Raw genomic sequence first — 22,000 nt, 5'->3', positions numbered from 1 at the left:
GTAGACTGTTGCTTCCTGTTCTAGTCCCTTCTCATTAAGAGGGACAAACTGGAGGATGTCCCAGGATGAATAGGATGGTTCAAAGGGCTTGGACTCTTGAGGAGCTGAAGAAGAAGAATGTTAATGAACCTGAAAACCATCTTTCAATATCCAGACATCTTTCCTATACAAACAGCGACAGACTGTCTGTAGTCTGAGGAATAGAATCAAGACCACTGGGGTTAATTACAGGGAGTCTTACTTGGTTTAATAGAAGTGACAATTTCCAGCTTTCAGAGATGTACATAGATGAAATAGACTCTGCTGTGGACATTACCATTTCTTCTCCACTTCTAGGTGCAGAGAGGCCTTCATTTCCTCACATCACTAAAGTTAGGCGAGGCCTATGACGGGCTCTAGCCAATGAAACCTGAGTAGAAGTGAAGTGTCACTTCTGATTCAAATCATTTAGTTACGAATGTTGGACTCTTCAAATGAACACTGAAGCCTTGTGTTAAAGTGGAGGTTCCAGCCTTGTGTCTCTGAGTGACTACAATGAGTAGAGAATCTCCGAAACCACCACACAACCCCCTCAGACCCAGCCACACACCTACATTAGATATGTGGCTGAGTGGAAAGTAAGCCTTTGCTGTTTTTAGCCACTGAAGTTCATGGGTTTTATTACTCCTGCATAACCTTTTCTGTCCTGACTAACACAAGTGCCTTCAAGATGCGGTGGTTCCTTATGAGTGAGCATTAGCGAGACAAACATCAGATTCTTGGGACTCACACACTTGCATTCTTTGCCTTTTATTGTCATTCCGACACTACATTCAGACGTTGCTGAGGGTATAACTTAGTCAACTGGAATTTTCAACCGGTTCCAGGAATCTCCGGGGAGACAATCCCGATGAAATAGGCTGATTCTCTTCCTAAGCTCACTCTTCTGTAACTCTATTGCATGCCCAGCAACATCACAAATTCATGGATTCTGTCCGCTTGAGGAACAGCGAACAATAACTGGATAGTTCACCCAGCAAAGATTCTCTTGCCACACAAACACACACACAATGTTATCCACGAAAACCACGAGGACCACCAGAGATCTCAGGACCAAAGTGACTTTTTGAACATGAACATTGCAGTTTGATTCTTAGACATTCGTATTGACTGGGCTATTGCCAAGCATCTGTTTCAGTCCGTGCATATAGAGGCTTTATTTGTTTATAACAAAGTTTCCCAAGGATGCCTTTGGTACCATCTACTAACCTATGCAACTGAAGGAAGCATACTGCATGCCACAGAGTACCCACTTAGTGTTAGTCTTAAAGTTGTTCTGTGCTGGGCAGTATCTGATATGTTCAGGAAATGGTTCCATCTGAGGAAGAAGCTTATGAGGTGATGGGAGCCAGGAAGTGAAAGGAAAAAATTATCCATCTAACCTGAAGAGAAATGAAGAAATAGAATTAGAAGGTGATTCCACTGAGGGGAAAAAATGGAAAGGACAAATTTAAAATTATAATTAAAAATATATATGCATGGATATATATACAAATATATGTGTATAATTTTTATGTATATAACAAACCAAACCCACAGCTAATTAACTGGAGCATCACTTTTTTGTTCACAGGAGACCAAAATCAACTGTGTTCGTCTGGCTACGAAAGGTATGTTGGCATGTCCTTGTCTGTCTTCAGCCATTCTTCAACTATTTAAGTATTTCTCCCTCTAGTTGCAAAGGGAAAATTTAGGCAGTGATGACTAAAGACAATAAGAAAAAATTGTAATTTATATTACAGTCATTTGCATCTAGGGATTAATATATACCTAGGGTATACATTAATAACTAACACTATGAAAGCTTAGTAAGATTCAACACGTTTTTGTTCAATCAATAGATGGATGGATGGATGGATTGATAGACACATGAACTGGTGCATTAATAGATGGAGTGGTGAATATGAATGTACTCGAATATTCTTCTACTATATATTTTCATTGCATTTAGGTCTGCGTTTATGTGGGTATTTTTTAAAGCATGTCTATCAGATCTGTCTTCTGGGTTTTGTGCTTTATTCAATTGATGCATAGCTTTCAAAAATGAGGTGATTAGTTTTGGTGTCTTCAATAATGAGAAAACAAACACTGCATTGTTTTGTAGTTGGCATTTTCAACACTTATCCCAAAAACTAAGGCAGCATTGTTCAGGCTCATCACTTTTTGTTTTCCTAATTATAATTGAATTTCCTGGCTCTTTCAATTGGTACATGTTTCTGTTTATTACTCTTTAAAAAAAAATCAATGAATGGTTTGTTATCATTTGCCCTATTACAAGGTTGAATAGTTAGAAATCAGGTTTATCTTTTTGTTATAGAATTGATATTTTTAACAACTATCCTCATCATATAAACATACCAAAATCGGGCAATTCTAGTCTGTTCCCTGAATTTACTGATAGCATATATAGTTTCATAGGTTGCTTCCATGGAGATCACAATTGTAAATATAAGTAGGCATATAATCAGATGTATAAACTATAAACAAACGCGATGACCCAAGTATGTATATACATATGTGAATATATACACACATGCACACAAATACAGAGGAAAACACACAGGTGGGAGGAGGAGAAAACACGTAGAGAGAGAGATCTAAAGCTATTTGACAAAACATGCACCAAGACCTGTCACGCATGGCTCTTATAACTTTGAAGAAAATCAGATCCATATGCAGGCAGAATAGGGAAGATGCAGGAGGAAGGAGAAGACAGAAGCACTAAGGGCTAACTGTGATAAGAACTCACCCTGATTTCACATAAGTCATGAGAGGCTGCCACGTCCCTAACTTGCCCCCTCTCAGAAACTCAAGCTGCTGGACAGAAAGAGATAAAATACTCTTTGTGAGACAAGGAGAATTAATGGCCCGCAAACAAAAGTGATACAAATCACAGGCCTTGGCAGACATTGCCACTGAAGAAAACAGATAATCTAGAAGGAAGAACATCATCAATTGGATAGTGCTCTGGACTGCGAGCGGGACAGCTGGGTGTCTGCAGCATCCTGCTTAAACAGGCAGCCAGAGGGGAAGGGAACTTACGGAGAAAGCTTCTCCATGATGGGGCTGCTTGGCTCCCCTATAGCTCCTGACCTCTAGACCAGGGAAGGGTTGACGTGATATCTCTGCCCTCCTTGAGGTATGTGGGAGGCTAAGGACACCCTCTAGGACATAAAGCCCCCTAAAGAGTAGTTTGTTGGATCATATTTTCTGAACTAAGGGTTGGGAACATGTGACTAGACAGGCAATAGGTACATGTGGGGACTTCAAGAGAGAATATTTAAAACCGTACTTTCCTGGTGATTTCAAGACACGCTGTCCTTGTAGACATAGAAGCCCACCATGTCGCGCTTCTCCAGAGTTGCTGATCTGCAGGAGAATTGCAGTGGTCTTTAAAGAACTAGAGCAGAAGAGCTCTCTCCCTCTCCTTAGCATAAGGATTTCTCCTCTTTTGACCATTAGGTTACAGTCTTCCTTTAGCGGAGTGTGTGCACATGCAGGGTGTATGAAAGGACAGGAACTCATGGATGAAGATGAATGCTCAGCTAGCCAAACCCAGGCAGGGCTCGGAGGAGTCAGAGGCAGACGTGGATTCCAAGCATCCACACCCTTGTTTTTCCGCTCAGTGAGGGCTGTCCCAGAGAATCAGGGCTCTGGTAGCACTTGGGAATGGGTCAGAGAGCTGGATAATGCAGAATTCCAGTCTGCCACAGTCAGGGAGTTATCCTCTCTCGGTACTACATCAGGCAAGAAGGATGCTTGGTAACTGAAGAGAAAAGGGAAAGAGAAGGAAACCTGTCTTCGGTTAGTGTCTACTCTGTGCCTGGCATTACCCTTGGAGCATCCAGGGTTGATTAAAGGCAAGCTCTATCTAAATCTGTGCAGTGCCCATGAGGACTTTGGATCAAGGATCTAAGGCCAGGCATCAGTATTTGACCCATCCCTTTCCCAACTACATGTATCAAATTTCCCTCTTCGTGGGTTTGCTTAAAACACTATTCCTTTTAATAGAGGAAAATACTGTTCTGGGAATCCCACCACCATCGGGGTGGCATAAAGTCCCAGTGGCAGATTCCAGGGGCCATCTGTCTCCCTCCAAGCTCCTCCACCACTCTCTCATGGTGGCACCTTCCTCATGGGTCTTCCAGCTCCTGGAGTGTGATCATATGTGCAGGCTTGAGGCTAGTGATCTGGTGATGAAGCAATTTGCTGATGTCCTGTCCCTGAGCCTCATGATTCCAAGCAGTGTCTGTGGTCACCTGAGTGGGTCCCACAGAACTGGAGGGTGCCGCTCAGAATGGAACAGCCCTGAGCACTCATTCAGGGTCCTTTTGACCTGACATGAAGCCCAGTGCATTTTCTATTAGATACTACACCTGGCTCCAGCATGTGCCTCTAACCTTGTTTGCCTGTAATGTCACTGTTAGTCACCCAAGCTCTAATGTAGTGCTGCCCAGTTTGAATATTTGCAAAGTAAGGGACCTGTTTTAATTCGCTATGGCTGGTATACCAAAGTGCCACAAACTGAGTGGCTTAAACAACAAAATTCATGATCTCATAGTTGTGGAGGCTAGAAGTCCAAGGTCAAGGTGTCAGCAGGGCTGGTTCCTTCAAGGGCTGTGAGGGAGGGATCTGTCCCATGACTTTCCTCTAGCTTTTGGTGGTTTCTGGCCATCTTTGGCGTTCCTTGGCTTGTAGAAGTATCATCTTGATCTCTGCCTTCAACTTCACATGGCGTTCTTCCTGTGTGTGTGTTTGTATCCAAATTTTCCCTTTTTATAAGGACACTGGTCATGTCAGATTAGATGCCATTGTACTCCAGTATGACTCCATCCTAACTTAACTAATTACATCTGCAAGGACCCTATTACCCAATAAGGTCACATTCTGAGGTGCTGGGGGTTAGGACTTCAACATATGAACTTAGGGGGACACAGTTTAACCCATAGCTGGACCCAGGCAGTTGGGGCAGTGTCCCTGTGGTTCCCATTGAGGCCTCTGCTCCTTCACCATTCAGTGTGACCCAATAGCTTTGTAAGAGTGTGCAAGGAGCATGAACCAGCCCTGCCAGAGGGGGCCTTGGCAGTGAGCTGAGGACCAGATTTGGCTCCTGTTCTTTCCACAAACTGAGTGAGGCTGCCTCAGGCAGAGGAGCTGCATGTTGTGTGGAAGGAGCGCTGGGCAAGGGGTAAACACAGAGGACCATCCCCACACACCAGATGCTGGGTCTGTTGCAGCAGGACAGTTCTGGACCCTACATCATGGTGGAGCATCAGCTGCTGATCCAGTCATGGTTCTGGGGCCTGAGCATGGCTGGGCCTCCTGGGGCAAGCCCCAGCACTGCTGTTTGAGAGGAGCTGCTTGGTCTTAATGAACCACTAATTTGCCAGTCACATTTTGCCATGGCCGGTGGCTCCTGGCATATAGTTGGCAGTCAAAAATACCTGCTGAAATGAGTAAATGCATTTGGCGTCAGCATCTCACTCCAGCAAGGCTCAGAGATTTTGAGGGTCTCACTCAATCTTCCTCAAACTCAACGGCACCATATTTAAAGTGATCCTTATGTACCTATTCATGGAATATTTTTTTTTATTATCCAAGTTTCTGTGTTGTATTTCTTTTATTTATTTATTTTTTCGGGTTTTTTTATTGAGGTCACAATAGTTTATAACATTGTGAAATTTCAGTTGTACTTTATTATTTGTCAGTCACTTTATAAATGTTCCCCTTTACCTCTGTGCTCAGTCTCAACCCCTTTCCCCTCTGGTAACCACTAATCTGTTCTCTTCGTCCATGTTTTTGTTTATCTTTCACATATGAGTGAAATCATATGGTGTTTGTCTTTCTCTGTCTGACTTATTTCGCTTAACATAATACCCTCAAGGTCCATCCATGTTGTTGTGAATGGGACAATTTTGTCTTTTTTATGGCTGAGTAGTATTCCATTGTATATATATATATATATATATATATATACACACACACCATATCTTCTTTATCTATTCACAGAGTATTTTTTAATATACCCACTGCCAGTGACTTTCTGACAAACGTGCTCTTTGTAAAAGAAGAGCTCTTATTTGTAGTCTTTGTCAATCTCCAGGGTGTAAATATCCCCACTATGTCCAATTTCAAATAACCAATGGTTTAACAACTGCCTTGCAAAAAATTCCCGAATGTTTTACAACTGACTCAGTAAGCCGATGCAAGCCCTCTCCAGCACATAAGACCTTTACCACCCAGTTTGTTATGGGGATCAAATGATACAATATACTTAAAGGTGTTTTATTTACTGCAAAGTGTTTTGGAAAAAAAATTTTGTTGTTATTGATTACTATTATTTCCTCCGCTTAGTCAGCTCACTCATTGAGCGTCTATGAGCCAGGCACCTTGGAAGGAACTGGGGTGTTCATGGTGAACCAGAAGTCGTGCTTCCTGTCCTCAAGGAGTCTAGTGTGGAAACAGACATTAAGTGAATGATTGTTACAGATAATGGTGGAGTTATGATTGTGATCAGTGCTTCCAAAGAGAAATGAAATATACTGAATGGGGACTGACAGTAACAGTGCCAAAGCCCCAGACAGTAATGGCATGTGTGTTCCTGGCCATTGTCTGGAGCTCTGCTCCTCTGGGACTGGTGCAGTGTAGGAGACTTTGTGGCTCCCCATCCCTTCACAGCTAACACTGGGAATCACATAGTGCCTAGAGCAGGGGTGAGATTTGGGAGGCCAGCTGACTCAGGACCTCAAGCTCTGAGAAGAGTCAGCTCCCTAGCCCCCAGCCCAAGCCCCAGAGGAGGAGCCAAGTACCTTGAGTTTGGAGAGGATCTAGTGGGTGGGCTCACATACCACCAGGGGGCAGTATTTACTTACAGAGCCTGGGCAGGACCTCAGATTGAAGGCATGGCTAAGAGACTACGGAGTGGGAGTTTGGTATTTGCTAGTACAGGGGTTAATTCTAGGATCAGGACAGGCTTATCTGAAAAGCTCTGAAGGCATTCCTTTTCATCGATGATCACTTGGGGTCACTGCCCCAGATTCGCTTTTTTTTTTACGTTATTCCTCAGTCAGGGGTTGGCTATTATTAACTTTGACTGGAGATTTAGAGGAGTCAGAACATGAGTTCAACCATAATGGGGACGTAGAGTTTATCAAGGAGCAGGTAAAAACTAATGGGAGCTCCTCTTAAGACAGGTTCTCTAGATGCAGATCCTGAGGCAAGGATTTGGGTGCATGTGATGTACTGAGGGAGGGTTCTCAGAAGAAATCTGTGAGAGAGGAAAGTGGGATGGGGAATGAGAAAAGGCTGAGCAAGAAACTTTCCTCAGATAAAGTCAAGCCTAGGCTAAACCCAGGGTGGAGTGTAAATTTCTCCAAAGTCATACTGCCCGAGGCAAGAAGACCAGGGTTTCTACCTCCTCCCCCATAACAAGCAGTCTTTGCACTTCCCCCTTCCCTCACCCTCACCTCTCCCCTCCATCTCTTGGGTGGCTCCAGAGGAAATGGTACCCCTGAGCTTTGCACAAGTCTCTGGAGAAGTCACAGGTGTAAACCCTTAGCTTCAACACTCACAGTAGCTGTTGGGTGGCACACCAACCTGAAAAGGGGATTTGCAAGTAGCACCAACAGCATCTATACAGAGCTCCTATTATATAGGGGATGTATTTCATCACTGGGTTGTGGGAAAGCAAAAAGGTAATTGAATTGCTCAAATAAAAGAGCTGAAAGAAAATTGTAAAAGCCCTTTGCTTGGCACAACTCTGGCTCTGGGAATCTTCTCAGAGCTGTAGAGAGAAAGCTGCAGCCAGTTGGTCAACAAACATTAAGTTTTGGGTTAGAAACAGGAAACCATTATTCGGACTTTGAAGGGAAGGCAGTAGAAATTCAGCGAGCAAAAAAGATCAACTTAGAAATTAGGTTTAGTCTTATAGTTAAAACAGGAACAGTGAGAAAGGGCATTAAGAGGGAGGTGCACTTAGACCCATTAAATAATGTTTATCCTACATTCGGTAGATGGGGGATGGACTCCATTTAGGCACCAGGTTGAAGATGTAAGCTGAACATGCTCAAAAGTGACCCTTGGGAAACTGGATCGTGTGAAAACTTGGGGTGGGATAGTTAGACTTCCAAAGTGCTGTGGGAGAGAAGACAACCCTTTCCTTGGGAGATGATCATTCCATCTGGTGGAAGATGCCCTGGGCTGCAGCTGCTCAAGGATGTACCGAGTCTCTCAATTCATGCCCTTCTGATTGGGACAGGGCAGGCCAAGGGAAAATGGTTTCTGACCTAGAGGTTCAGTTCTAGAACCATACTGGTCAGTTTCTCTTCCAGAAACTAATTCCAGTTCCATCTAAGCCCCCTTGCCCACTGATTATCCTGTCTGCCTTCCCCTGACTCCCTTCATGTACTCATTTACTTTGCTGCCTGCTCTTACCCACAGGCCCTGCCTCCACTAGGCTTGCCTGCATGATCTGGCCCCTTCCTACCCTCCAGTCTCATCCAGGCTTCTATCCTCTTATTCACTACACTCCAACACGCTGGTCTTTCAATTCTTCAAACACATCAAGCTCCTTCCTACCTCAGTGCCTTTGCTCATCTGCCCCCTCTGCCTGAAATCATCTGGCTACCATATGTGTCTACTTAACAGATATACATCTTTCAGACTGCAGCTGAAATCCCACTTCCTCAGAAGGACCATTCTGACCTCCAATCTAATGTATCTTCCCAATAGTTTCCACTCTCATAATACTTGCACTTTTTTTCATATCATTCATCATGATTTGCAAATATAGATATATTTTTGTTCCTTACATGTTTAATATCTATCTCCCAGCTAGATTCTAAGTGAAGTAAGTGAAAGGAATGCGCCTATTTTGAGCACTTTTGTGTCCCCAGATCCTAGCATACATTGGTGCTCAATAAAATATACTGAATGAACAAGTGAACAAATAAATGAATAGATAGATCGATCAATCAATCAATCAATCAATCAACGGATGACTCAGTGGATAGATAGAGGGATGGGTAGATGGATGGATGACTGGCTGGCTAACAAGTCATTCTTCCATGGCACCATCGTTTCAAATACAAGCTACTTGTCAGAACTGTTCTCTTGGAAGGTAGGAGTAAAAGTGATAGAGGTAGGGATCAATTATGTGAACCACAACCCCCACTAATGAAAAGGCCAACTAGGCTCTGCTTGGGTAATTGCTGTGACAGGGACCTCACAACTCCCAGGGAGTTCCTTCTACCATTGGACACTTCAGTTGGAGGCAGCTCAATATCATGAGTACAAATTGGCTCCCTGTGATTCCTGCCATTCAGTCTTTGAGACCACATAGATCCCGTCTGCTTTTCTCCTTCCAGAAAATAAAATTTGCTTCCTCTGACTTGCTCCTCCACCCAGATTAGAGTCAGGCAGGTACTTGCTTGTCTGCCTTCTCCCCCTTGGAACTTCTCTGCCCACCAGCAGGCAGTAGCACTCCCATCTCCAGCATCAGCCATCAAGGGAACACAGCTGGCTCTGCAGACTCCGGCTGGGTGTGCCCAAGTGGCAGTTAGAAAAATCAGCTTTGATTTGATTTGCAAACTGAGCCGAGTCACTGAGACAAAATAAATCCAGAAACCCATAAAGCCATTTGCAGAGTTGCTTTGCAGAAGACAGCCACAGTTTTAATCTAGTAAACACTCTCTAACGATCCCAGTAAAACAACCCCTTCAGAGAAGGTGCTGAAAGCTGAACTCCAGAGCCATGAAGCATGAGATGAGGGTCCAGTGTCACCAGTAGTTCCATGCCGCCTGGTGGCAGTGATGGACTAAAACCACTGTCCCGCTGGCAACAGGCAAGAGGTATGGGTGATGATCTTTTGTAAATGTCGCTTCTTTTTATAATGACTGAGCCTGAGGTAGAGCATTTCATCCAACATTTTCTTTCCTCTCTTCATAATGGATTCTCACCCCTGCAGAGACTGGCAGGAACAATAAATAGCCATTCTCCAGTGAGATGCCCTCATTTTACACATGCTAAGACTGGGGCTGAGAAGGAGAGTGATGTGTCCACAGCTCCCTTATCCATAAGAATAACATGCTACAGGTGGTGTGAGAAGCCAAGCGAGATATAGGAATTGTCTGCTATCAGATAGGAAATGCCCACTGCCTGCCTTCTCTTCCTCCATTGATGGAATTCTATATGGAAGGTTCTGTCTTATATAAAGCTGCCTTGAGGGGTTGCATGGAATAATGGGGAATAAGACTCACCTGGATTCAAATCCCGTGCCCAAAACTTAACCATTTGACCTCACACAAGTCACAACCTCTATGAGTCTATCACTTCACTTTTAGGCTTAAGATCATTAGTTCTTTCTCCTGATTATTTGAAATATTGCATGTAAAAAGTCAAGAAGTAACAGATGATAAACAACTTGAGCTTCCTTCTTTCCTTCTTCTAGACTTTCTTTGATATGAGACCTGGAGACCCAGGCCTACTAAGTACATATCCTCTCTCTGCTCTTCTCTAAGGAAGAAAGCCAAAGCCTGGACTCTAGTCACTTCTCATACAATTCTACAAATCAGGCATTTATCAAATGGACTCAGGCTAGATTCAAAGTGCGGAAACTGAGAGGGGACAGGAACGATGCTGGCCTCAGCTTTCAGCATTTAACCTCTTCTCCTATAGGTTGTTGTGCTTAGATGAGACCCTATATAGCAATAATATATTTTTATTGACTGAGTATAGAATTTTGCTCATGTACTTGCTAGCTTTTGACTATGGCACTTTTCCTTTCTCATCATCTGCCCAGCAATTTCAGGAGAGACCCAGAACCCCAGGATGCCCAAATCCAGCTATGCAGCTGGAGTAGGGGCCGTAATGAAGGATCACTTGTGAGAGGCAAGACTATAGCGAGCCAGTCTATCAAAAACTCTTGGTTATTGTTCCATCCTTAGAAATCCTGCCAGACTTTCAGAGGGGAAAGCCCAGGGTGTGTGTTTGGGGGTTGAGGTTGGGTAGTGCTGTTCTTCCCTAGCCAAGCCCAATGAGATAAATTGTCCCTGCTGGGGGTTCTCAGAATTACTTAAGTGTAACAAGGTCTCCTGGACCCTTGGCCCTTTTGCTCTGGTCCAGAGTCTTCTAGGCCCTAAAATGCCAGTGGAATAATGTGGATTTTCCTGAAGGTTTTGTGACAAGATGGAGGAAGAGGATTGTGTCATAAGTACCCCGTGAAATAATGATAGTAAAGATGACCTTCAAATATCTCAACCATTTCTTCAATATTTTTCTTGCTACAACGGCTGGTCCATCTCTCTAGTCTTCTTCTGTCCTTTGCCTACCCTCTACTCTCTACATTTGCTCAAACTTCCCCCCACCACCCACACAAATACTCTCCACACTCCACTCAGGAAGACAAAGCTGATGCAATAGAGTCCAGGAAAACAAAAGCCAAGACCAACTCTTGTCCTTCAAACGTGTCCTTGGGGAGTCCCAGTTCATCCCTCTAAACTAGAAATGAGAATTATCTACTGACCTGAGACACCTGATTGACTTTAGCTCAAATCTGTTGTTCCAAAGCAGTTGCATCTTACAAAAGGAATAGGAAGCGTTTTAAAATTGGGGATCAGGGAAGGGGGAAAATTGGGGTAGACTGAAGATAAGAGTTAGAAATAAAAAGAGTAAAGCTTCATTAGAGCCTTCTCTGATGGGGTTTTCGGGTTTCAATGTAGTGTCAAAGTTGGAGAGGATTAGCAAAAATTAACCACTTATTGTGTGCCAGTCACAGGGCTATGTATGTGAAATGAGTTTACAGTGCAATGACAGAAGTAAAACATGGCATGTATTATGCACTAAATGAATAGTGGTCATCATTATTAGCCTTACTCAAGAAAGGAAACAGTGTAGGCTCAGAAGGGTTAAACAAAGAGCTCAAGGTCCCTCAGAATTGTAGCTCAGATCTAACTCCAGCACTCCTGGCATTTCCATGGCACCATTTTGAATCTTGTCACAACCATAGATTGAGTGGGATTCTCTAGGCCACTGTTAGGGTGCCCTGTCTCCTATTTGTTAACTCCTTCCCATGCCTCTTTTCCAGTAATAGTTGATTGTGGAATCTGTCGGGTGTGATGGGTCCTTGTCCTATCCTTGGCGGTGTCCCAGCTAAGTCCTAGGATCTGGGGCAGAATGTGAGGTGCCTCAACAAGCCCTTGGCTTTCTACACTTCCACAACATGCTGAAGTTAATAAGCCAAGAAATTAGTTTTTCTTCAACCTTATCTGCTCCAATGCCATCTTTAGCCAATCAGTATCTCTATATACTCATCTTTCCTTGCTTTAGAAGGGAATAAAAGTCAGAAAAGAAATCTGAGGCATCTAGTACGCTGACCTCCTTCTTCTTTGCATGGTCTCAGTGTTTTCTTTATGGGGTGGTATATATATGTATGGACAGGTCCTAGAAACTGTGAAGAGAACAGGGTCATGAATCCTCCATTAAAAAAGCCATGTGATGGGGGACCAGGTGATAGAGGGGAGAGCAAGGGACTACCACCTTTTCTTCTGCTGGATTAGTCAGGATAGGCTAGCTTTTGCTGCAAAAAAATTAATATCCAAATCTCAGTAGTTTAATACCACAAAGGTTTCTTTGTTGTATGCCATCCAGAATGTATGTGGCTTCAAAGTACTCCATAGCAGGGGAAGAGAAAGTATGAACATAGTAATCTGGATCTTAAATATCTCACTTGGAAATGACGCATGTCGCTTCCACTTACATGGCCTTGATGAGACTCGAATTCTTCCGTGTGTCTAAGAAGGAGAGATGAGCCAGGCATTGGTAAACACTAGTCATCTCTAGCATGAGACATTTGAGTCCTTTTTGGATTTCTACCTCCCTTTGAGTCCTGGTGAGACCCATGATCGATCACTTATCTTCTGCTGCTCCACCCACTAGAAAAACCTCTCCCCATCCCTGCCCCTGTCCAGCTGTACCGCTGTTCCTACCCCTCATCACTGAGCATTCCTGCTAAGCAGAGTTGTAATGTAGGTGGTAGGGTGGGGAGGCACCTCCTCTGGACCTGCCAGCTGAACTGAGGCTTTAACTGTTTTCCATTTGATCCTTAAAAGAACATCATGAAATGCTTATTATTATCCTCATTTTATAGATAGAGAAATTGAAACTTAGAAATGTATGTAACTTTCCAAGTGACACAGCCAGTAAGTAAAAAATGCCAAACCAGAATTTCATGTATTCACTTACTTTTCAATAAACATTTATTGAGTGCAACTTAGTATTGATATATGGTCCCTCAGTCCCTAGAGGTTAAGAACATCATCTTTGGATTTGCACAGTCTTTGGTTCTAGGCTGGAAAAGGTAGTTAACTGCTCTGTGTCTCAGTTTCCCCATCTATGAATCAATGACAATAACCACTTACTTCATGGGGCCAATGTAAGAATTTCATGAGTTATTACATATAAAGTGCTTAGTGCAATGCCTGGCTTATAATAAGCACTCAACAGGTTCTGGCTAGCGGGGGAGCCAACAAATAGATAAATTGTATCAATACAGTATGATAAGGCCTATGATGAAGGTAAATTCAGGATGCTGTGGGAGCACAGAGAAGGGAAACAAATCAATTTAGGGTACGCATTCTCAGATATGTTTTGAAAGAACTGAGACAAGTTTTGAAAGAAGAGTGACAATAATCATATTGAACCAGGTTGGAGAGTAAGACAGAGAGGTTTTCTGAGCTGAGAAAGCAGCATGTGCAAATCACTGGGGGCAAGAGAGCTTGCCACTGAACTTGAATGGGACAAGGAAAGGAACAATGGCTAGAATGCAGATGCGACCGGAGGAAGCTAGGAGTGATCAGAAGTGAGGCTGAAGCGGTAAGCAAGAGCAGGACACTAGGGACTCTGTGTGGCCCCATAGTGTGTACATGAACCTTGTCCTGAGACGGTGGGAGCCCTTGGAGGAGCTTAAACAGACTGCCTTTGTCACTAAGGCCACCCTAATTACAGCTTAGAAAAGGGGGACTGAGGCAAGAACAGGGGTGGAACACAGGAGCATGGAACAGGTGGAGGCTGCCAAAAGAGGCCAGGTAAGAACACAGGAGCCATCTCTTCTCTCAAGCCTTCTATTTCTTTTCCTGATGTGTGAGGCCAACAGTCCTCATCTTGCCTACCTCAAAAGGGTGGGAAAAAAATTAGTAAAAATAGCCACTCAGAACAGGGGTTGGCAAACTTTTCTGTAAAGGGCCAGATAGTAAATGTTTTCAGCTTTGCCAGCCATATGGTCTGTGTCACAATTACTCAACTTTGTCGTTGCAGCGCAAAAGCAGCCGTAGATAATCCCTATAAAATGAACATGGCTGTGTTCCAATAAAACTTTATTTATAGACACTGACTTTGGAATTTTATATAATTTTCATGTGTCACAAGATATTACTCTTCTTTTTATTTTTTCCCAGCTATTTAAAAACGTAAAAACCATTCTTAGCTTGTGGATACACAGAAAAGTCGGTGGGAGGCTAGGCTTGGCCCGCCAGCCATAGTTTGCTGACCTCTGACTGAGAATGTGCTTCAAAAATGGCAAAGTTCCCCATACCTTTAAGGGAGGTGAATTATGATTAGTGTTGACTGATGGTTTAGTTTATAGCGTTTCGTGACTGTTGATCAACCTTGGTATTTGTGTAAATTTTTGAAGTTTTGTGTTTCCTGTTTATCAGTTGGTCTGGAGTGCCCTACTTTCCTCTGCATTTTGCATCAGGATTTGAGGCAGTTTCATTGATGAATCGCTGGAGAGACAGTGCAGCCTTTGACCAAGCGTAGGGCACCTTCCTGCCTTTTGTTCATTTTCTTTAGAGAGACAAGTGGTGGGTTTGAAAGGGAAGGAGCATTAAAGTCATGCAAAACAGGGTTTGATGACTGTCTCTGTCAGTTACTGGTTCTGTGACCTTGAGCAAGTTATATCAATTTTCTGGTTCATCATTCCTTCACTCATTCATTCATTTATTCAACAAATATTTGAGGCAAGGCCACAGCAGTGCACTAGTAAATGAGACACAGTGACAGCCTTAAGGAGGTTCAGAATTGAGGGAAGGCAGCTCAGGTGAGGTTATTGCTACGAGAAGAGAACACTAGGGTGTCATGGGAAGACATAGGAGGGGCATCTGTCCCATACATAGTGAGATACGAAAGACTTCCCAGAGAGAAGGAGTTCTCAGCTGACACCTGCAGGATGAGAGGGTGTCATCAGGTGAAGAGGCAGGAAGGTGTATGCCCACACAATGTGACAAGCCTAAGTAAGGCCTACAGCCAAGAAGGTGGGGGACTGTTGATGCTGGAAATGAGTTTATTGTGCTTGGGGCAGAGGGTAGAGTGTGGTGGTGGTTGTGGAGAGAGGCTGGAGAGGCAGGCAAGGGACTCTTCAGTGAGGGCCTGTGAGCTGGGCGAGGGGGTTTGAAGTTTACCTTAGAACAATGGGGCCACTGACGCATTTCAACCGACGGGTGGAGAATGGATTGAAAGGGGGCAAGAGTGGAGGCTGCTTACATAACCCAAGTGAAACGTGAGGGTGGCTTGAACCAAGTGGAAATGAAGTCGGAGAGACGGGGGAAGCTTCAAGAACTTTTCTGGAATAGAATTAACAAGGCGTGCTGAGTGATTGGAAGTGGGAGTAAAAAAGAGGGGTAAAGGATGACGCCTAGGTTTCCAGACTCCGTGGCTACATGGGTGGCAGCATCATTTACTAAGAAAGGGACAACTAGGGGAGAAGACGTCTGGGTAGAAGGATGATGGGTCATTTATAATAATACTGACCTTTCTGGGTTGTTCTAAGTCTTGGAAATATTGTATGCGAAGTGCCTGGCAGAGTACCTGGCATGTCGTGGGTGCTTGATAAATGGTGACTCTTGTTCTTGTTTCATTTTTGAAAATCTATTTCGGGCTCTGTTTTGTTAGATCATGATGTTCTTTTGTTCTAGCGTGAGCTCTTCAGAGCCACAAAAATTGTAGTTTTGTTCACCGTACTGCACGTTTTCATGTGTGTTTCTTCTCTCCTTCTCTTCTGCATGCTGCCTGGGGACTGGCTTCCTTGTGGTCAGCACCAATGGGCAGCGCCCAGGTGACCCCGGGGACTCCACTCTGCCTCCTCACCACAGGTGATCACTAGAGCCCTGGGTGGGTGGGAGGGGAGCGAGAGCGGCCTACACTCAGTGGGTCCTCTAGGCCAGGTGCACCAGAGAGGAACTGGCAGTCCCTCCACCCCACCCACCCATCTATCCACCCACTCATCTCTCCCTCCCTCCATCTATCCACTCATCCATTCATCCATTCTAATAATGCTTGCAAAGTACCTACTATGTGCCAGGCACTGTTCTGGGCACCAAAGGATATAATAATGAACTAAAGAAGATATATTCCTATGCCTTTCTGGGAGGAGACAGAGCTCTTAGTCAAAAAACTACCAAAATAAATGTACACCTGCAACTGTGAGTGGCGGTCACAAAGGAGAAGTATATGGTGTTCAAAATAAACAAACACACCTGGATCTAAGGGAGTGCTTGCCAGGGGAAGTGATAACTGAACTGTCGTCTGAGGTTGGGGAAGAAGTTGACCTAGCATGTCTGTGCTTAGGAAATGAGTAGATCTGGCTATGATCCCAGGTCTGCCGTTTGTCCTGGACAACTCCCTTAAACGCAATGATCTGTTAAGGATATAGATCTCCTTCTCTTATCTGTTAAGTGGGAATAATAATGCTTACCCCCTAGGGTGCACCATGTGCCATAAGGAGTTGCAGAGGGATGCATGGTGACAGTGAGAGGAAAGTGACTCTCGCCACTGTGCCCACGCCCAGTTTATTGAGAAACGATGCTCTTCTCGAGTATGTATGAGCAGCTCCATTTCTGCTGGGCCATTGTACCCTGGCTCAATTCAAGTCGAGCTGTCTGATAATGTTTTCTTTAAACAGAGCCAATCCCATATCAGGCACATTTGTTCTTACCTCTTGCCTTCTGAGGCATCTGAATGTTCCTCCTCTGACAGGTTTATTTCATTGTGTTGCATTTATTTCCTCAGCCTCGTTTGATGGGTGAGGTGCCCACAAGTGTTTCTCTTTGAGCAGGCTGTCCCTTTCAAAGGGTTTTTGTTAATGCTCAACCCCCAGGAGCAATAATGGCTGATGTAAATAGTAACTGCCCGGATCTGAGTGATGGGGCTATTAGATGGGGAGCACAGGCAGCCTCTTTTCGTATCAGCACCAACTTGGAGGAGGGCAGAACCGCACCCTGTAGCTGGGGCAGGCTGGCACTCAGAGTTGAGTCTGAGTTCAGCTCTCAGCTCTGCCACTTTCTGGCTTGGGGATCCTGGGCAAGTTGTTTCTCTTCTCCGGGCTTCATTTTCTTCCTCTGGGGACAGCTGATGACACCCAAGGCCATGGTTAATCAGGAGAACCAAATGTAATAACAGCTGTAATTTTTTCTCTCAGCTACTGCCAACTGGCTCTTCAGCTCTCTCTGACTTACTGGCCTTTCCTTCAAGGAATTCATACTTCAGGGCGGGGTTTCTCAACTTGGCACTAGTGACATTTGGGGACAGGTAATTGTTTGTTGTGAGGGGCTGTGCTGTGCATTGTAGGATGTTTAGCAGCATCTCTGACTCTACCCATTAGATGTTAGTAGCACTTTATTCCCCAGTTGTGATAACCAAATGTATTTCCAGATGTGGCCAAATGTCCCCTGAGGGGCAACAGCACCCCTTGTGGAAAACCTCCAGAGTTGCACTGATCAATAGATAGAATTTGAGCCATGTATGCGATTTTAAGTTTTTTTAGAGTCATATTTAAACAGTAAAAAACAGCAGGTGAAATTAATTTGATTTGTTTTACTTAACCCAATGTATACGAAATATTATCACTTTAACATGTAATCAATATTTAAAAATTACTAATGAAAGAAATTTTACATTCTTTTTTGCACTAAGTCTTTGAAATCTGGTGTGAATTTTACACTTACAGCACTTCTCAGTTCATATGCTAAATTTTAAACAGTTAAAATGAAATGTAATTCTAAAAAAATAAACGTTGTGTTTAACAAGTAAACATACTTTACACTGCTTCAGTTTTAAAATTTAAATTAGTTGAGGAGGCTGGCCCCATGGCCAAGTGGTTAAATTTCCGTGTGCTCCACTTCGGCAGCCCAGGTTTGCAGGTTCGGATCCTGGGCACAGACCTACTCCACTCATCAGCCATGCTGTGGTGCCAACCCACATACAAAACAGAGGAAGATTGCCACCAATGCTAGCTCAGGGCTAATCTCCCTCAAGCAAAATAAAAAAGAGAGAAAGAGAGAGGAGGATTAGTAGCAAATGTTGGCTCAGGGTGAATCTTCCTCACCAAAAAAAAAACAGAAAAAAAATTAAATTAGTCAAAATGAAATAAATTTTAAAATTTGGTTCTTCAGTCACACAGACACATTTCAAGTGCTCAGTAACCAAGTGTGGCTTAGTGGCTGTTATTGTGGACAGTGCACATCTAGAGGTAAAAATCATCTGGACTATCTTTGTGCCTCATTGGTGGACAGAAGTGTATATGCACCGAGTACAGGCTCAGAAAATGTTCAGTTCTCTTTATTCCATTTTGCCCCCGCCAGGGGACATTTGACAGTATCTGAAAGTATATTTGGTTGTTATATCTGAGTGTGAGAGGTTATTGGCATCTAATAGGTAGAGTCCAGGGATTCTTCCATTGAAAAAAATAAGCTAAAACCTCTTATGGCCAAGGTTGGGTGTTTTTCTGTAGTGGGATGACTTGAGGCTGTAGTGGAAAAATGTCTAGTTATTTGACATTTCATCCGAAGGACCTGGTCCACCCCAGACCCACCACTATGGAAAGAGTGCTTCTCTGGCCCCTGAAGGAGCTCAGCCAGGCCTCCAGGGGGCGATCTGGGATGCTGGGCCCAATAGGAGGCCGGCAGCATCCAGTCTGGAGGCTAGAATGGATGCACTGAAGGCCAGCCAGGCTGCCCTGCTCTGACCTGGACCCTTGGGGAGACCCAGATGCACTGCCTTGGCCATGCCCAGTGCCCGTTGTCAATTCTCGGCAAGAAGGGCTTTGGGACAAGTCCTCATGTGGAGCCCAAACTCTATTCCTTAAAATTGGGGAACTTGGGCCCATCACTCAGCTTTTGAGCCTCAGTTTCCTCATTTATGAAATAAGGATGAGTCCCTGAGCTGCTGGGCTTAATCGTGGCGAGAGTCATCAGAGAAAATGGACGCATATCTAGCACAGCTCGTGGCTTGAGAGGGTGTCAGATACCACTCCTCTCTAGTGTTCCTTTCTTTCCTGAGCACTTCATGCTAAAACTTTCTATCGTTATTTTTCTGGCAAGTCTTTAAATCAAGGCCTTTCCACAGCAACAGAATTCAAGCCGTAATACTCTCTCTGAGACTGCTTTCCAACTAACTGCCTCTAAAGCAACTTTCCCAGAGATGTTGTGTAAATCTTGGATCCAGGTAGTCAGAGGTTGAGCCTTTGGGACAAGGTTGTGTGGCCGAGAGCAGATGAGGAAGCTGCATGGCAGCCTCGTGAGGGCCCAGCGGGTACATGGTGACCCTGGCAAGCTTGGACACCCTGGGGCATTAGTGACCCTCCCCTGGAGGTTATGCTCTCTGGCAAGGGTTGATGGATGGTGTGAGAACAGGAGCTAGAGGCAGAAGGACCAGATGAAGCTTTCTGGAAAAGGCTTAAACCTGAATATCCACCACAATGGGACAGTGCTTGATGGAGAGATGGTGGGAGCCCAGCCTGCCAGGCTCGCTGGAGAGAAGTGGCAGCTCTAGGGGGCAGTGGCATCAGGGATGTCCAATGAGATGATGAAAAGAACAATGAAACAGCAAATATGTGTTTCATACTTCCTACAGCTCATTGAATGTGCTGAGGGTTTCACATTCTTTTTTTTTTTAAGATTTTATTATTTCCTTTTTCTCCCCAAAGTCCCCCGGTACATAGTTGTATATTCTTCGTTGTGGGTTCTTCTAGTTGTGGCATGTGGGACGCTGCCTCAGCGTGGTCTGATGAGCAGTGCCATGTCCGCGCCCAGGATTCGAACCAACGAAACACTGGGCCGCCTGCAGCGGACCGCGCGAACTTAACCACTCGGCCACGGGGCCAGCCCCGGGTTTCACATTCTTAATGTGCTAAAACTTCCCCACGACTCTACCTGATAGAGTGCTATTGTCATTCTTACCTGATAGATGAGGAAACTGAGGCTCTGATGACTGAAAATCACACAACTCAGAAATAATGAAACCAAGATCTGAACCAGGTCTCTCTGGAAATTCTGTAATCTTATCCACCATGCTCTGTGCCACCATGGCCAACGTTCCTGAGCATCTATTGTGTGCCAAGAACTGAGAAATACCAAGGCAGAGGGATTCAGGACTCTCAAAAACCACATAATGTACTAGCTGTGGGATGTTGAGCCTCAGAGAGATTCTATAAATAAGAGTCTGATCCTGATTGAGATGCTCCCAAGACCCCCCTGTGCTCTGGGATAATAAGCCTGAATCAAAGGTCCTTCACACTCTAGTCGCTGTCCCTTCTCCACCTCTCCAACTTATTTCCACCTTGGCTTCCTGTGCTGCATTCCCACTGACTATGTAAGCAGGACCTGCCTTCTCAACCACCCCTCCCACTGCCCCGCTTTGCTGAGATGCTCTCTCCTCCATGGTGTACCTTACCCCACCTCCAGGATCAAGTTCAGACAGGTGGATCTCTGCAAAGCCTTTCCTGCCCCACACTGTCTCAGATCGGGACGGTCAACTAGAGGAGATGGTCAGCTGGCCAGAACAATGGGAACACTTAGCCCTGAGTGAGAGTTCCTCTCGAACATGGCACACAGTCACATCGAAAGTACATTGCCTTATAGCTGTTTGGTTTCAGTCACCTCTTACCCCGTGCCCAGCACACATGGAGTGGTCAATGACCTGGCCCCATGCATGAGTGGACCCGTAGATGAATGGCTTGTTAACACTGATAGAGTATGTGCCAAGTATGTATGCACCCCCGCCCCACCCACTGCGTCCACCCTGTGATGGTTCCAGCACCTCTCGTGGCTCACCTTCTACCATTTTGTTAGGCTGATTGTTGTCACTGAGGACTAGTTTTCAATCCAGTATATGAACTCCATGCAGCCCCACCTGCCAAGCTTTCTGGAGACTGATTCTCTGAAGCCTTTGAATGGGGCTCCACCGAAGCCACTGGTCCAGCCCTGCTGAGCCCAATGCCCGGCCTAGACTTGCACGGTGTGGGCCCAGGAGAGCTCCAGCTGGGAACAGCAACCACGGGCATCAAACGAGAAACCTCTTGCACGACTCTGAGTTTGCCAGTGTGAGCAAACATCAGACACTGCAAACGCTCTAGACATCGGCTTCTGCCTTCCATCGTCACCCGTTACAGCTTTTCCATCCATCCTTTGGGGAGGGATGCATCAGCTTTTAGTACACAACACAGTGATTCAGTGTTTCTGCTTCCAAAAGCCAAGGGGCAAAGATAGAAAAAAAGGAGACATGATCATGGGAGATTTGGCTGGAATGTCAACAATCGATGCCGCTCCACTGTGGTTTTATTCCCTTCACTCAGTCTCATTGTACTAATCTGAATCCCGTGCTGCGTGTTTACTGAATGTTCTCTCTGATCCTGCTCATGCATCCACTAATCCTTCCTATAGATTTCTCGCTCTCTCCCGTGCACCTTCTCTCCTTTCCAGGCACTTTGATGCAAGCTGCAAACTGCATGTTCCAGAAGCAAGATCTGAACAAAGCTGCCCCAGCGAGGCAGATCTTTGCTTCTCCTCCTCCCTCCTCCCCTTTGGGTCAGGTAATGTGTCACCCCTTGGGGGATACACTTGGCCAGAGTCAGTTGGAAAGAATTGAATTATGTTTCTGAATAAGAGCCTTGAGGACATCTAGTCCACTGGCGCAT

The 22,000-nt window shown here is 44.7% G+C and overlaps 1 protein-coding gene across 17 annotated transcripts in view; it reads left to right on the top strand.

Annotated features, from left to right (window-relative positions):
* Nucleotides 1-22,000, top strand: part of PTPRT (protein tyrosine phosphatase receptor type T) — a 1,018,757-nt gene that overhangs the window by 827,584 nt on the left and 169,173 nt on the right. For 9 of the 17 annotated variants that reach the window (XM_070589264.1, XM_070589258.1, XM_070589250.1 and 6 more), the window contains 2 exons: nt 1,613-1,649; nt 16,125-16,181. In XM_070589264.1, the coding sequence (XP_070445365.1) occupies nt 1,613-1,649; nt 16,125-16,181 (94 nt within the window). The remainder of the gene's footprint in view (nt 1-1,612; nt 1,650-16,124; nt 16,182-22,000) is intronic. The other 8 variants (XM_070589262.1, XM_070589256.1, XM_070589261.1 and 5 more) reach the window with 1 other exon arrangement.

Source organism: Equus przewalskii, chromosome 21 (assembly GCF_037783145.1).
Source record: "Equus przewalskii isolate Varuska chromosome 21, EquPr2, whole genome shotgun sequence".
Lineage (NCBI taxonomy): Eukaryota > Metazoa > Chordata > Mammalia > Perissodactyla > Equidae > Equus > Equus przewalskii.
This window is presented reverse-complemented; position numbering and strand designations above follow the sequence as displayed.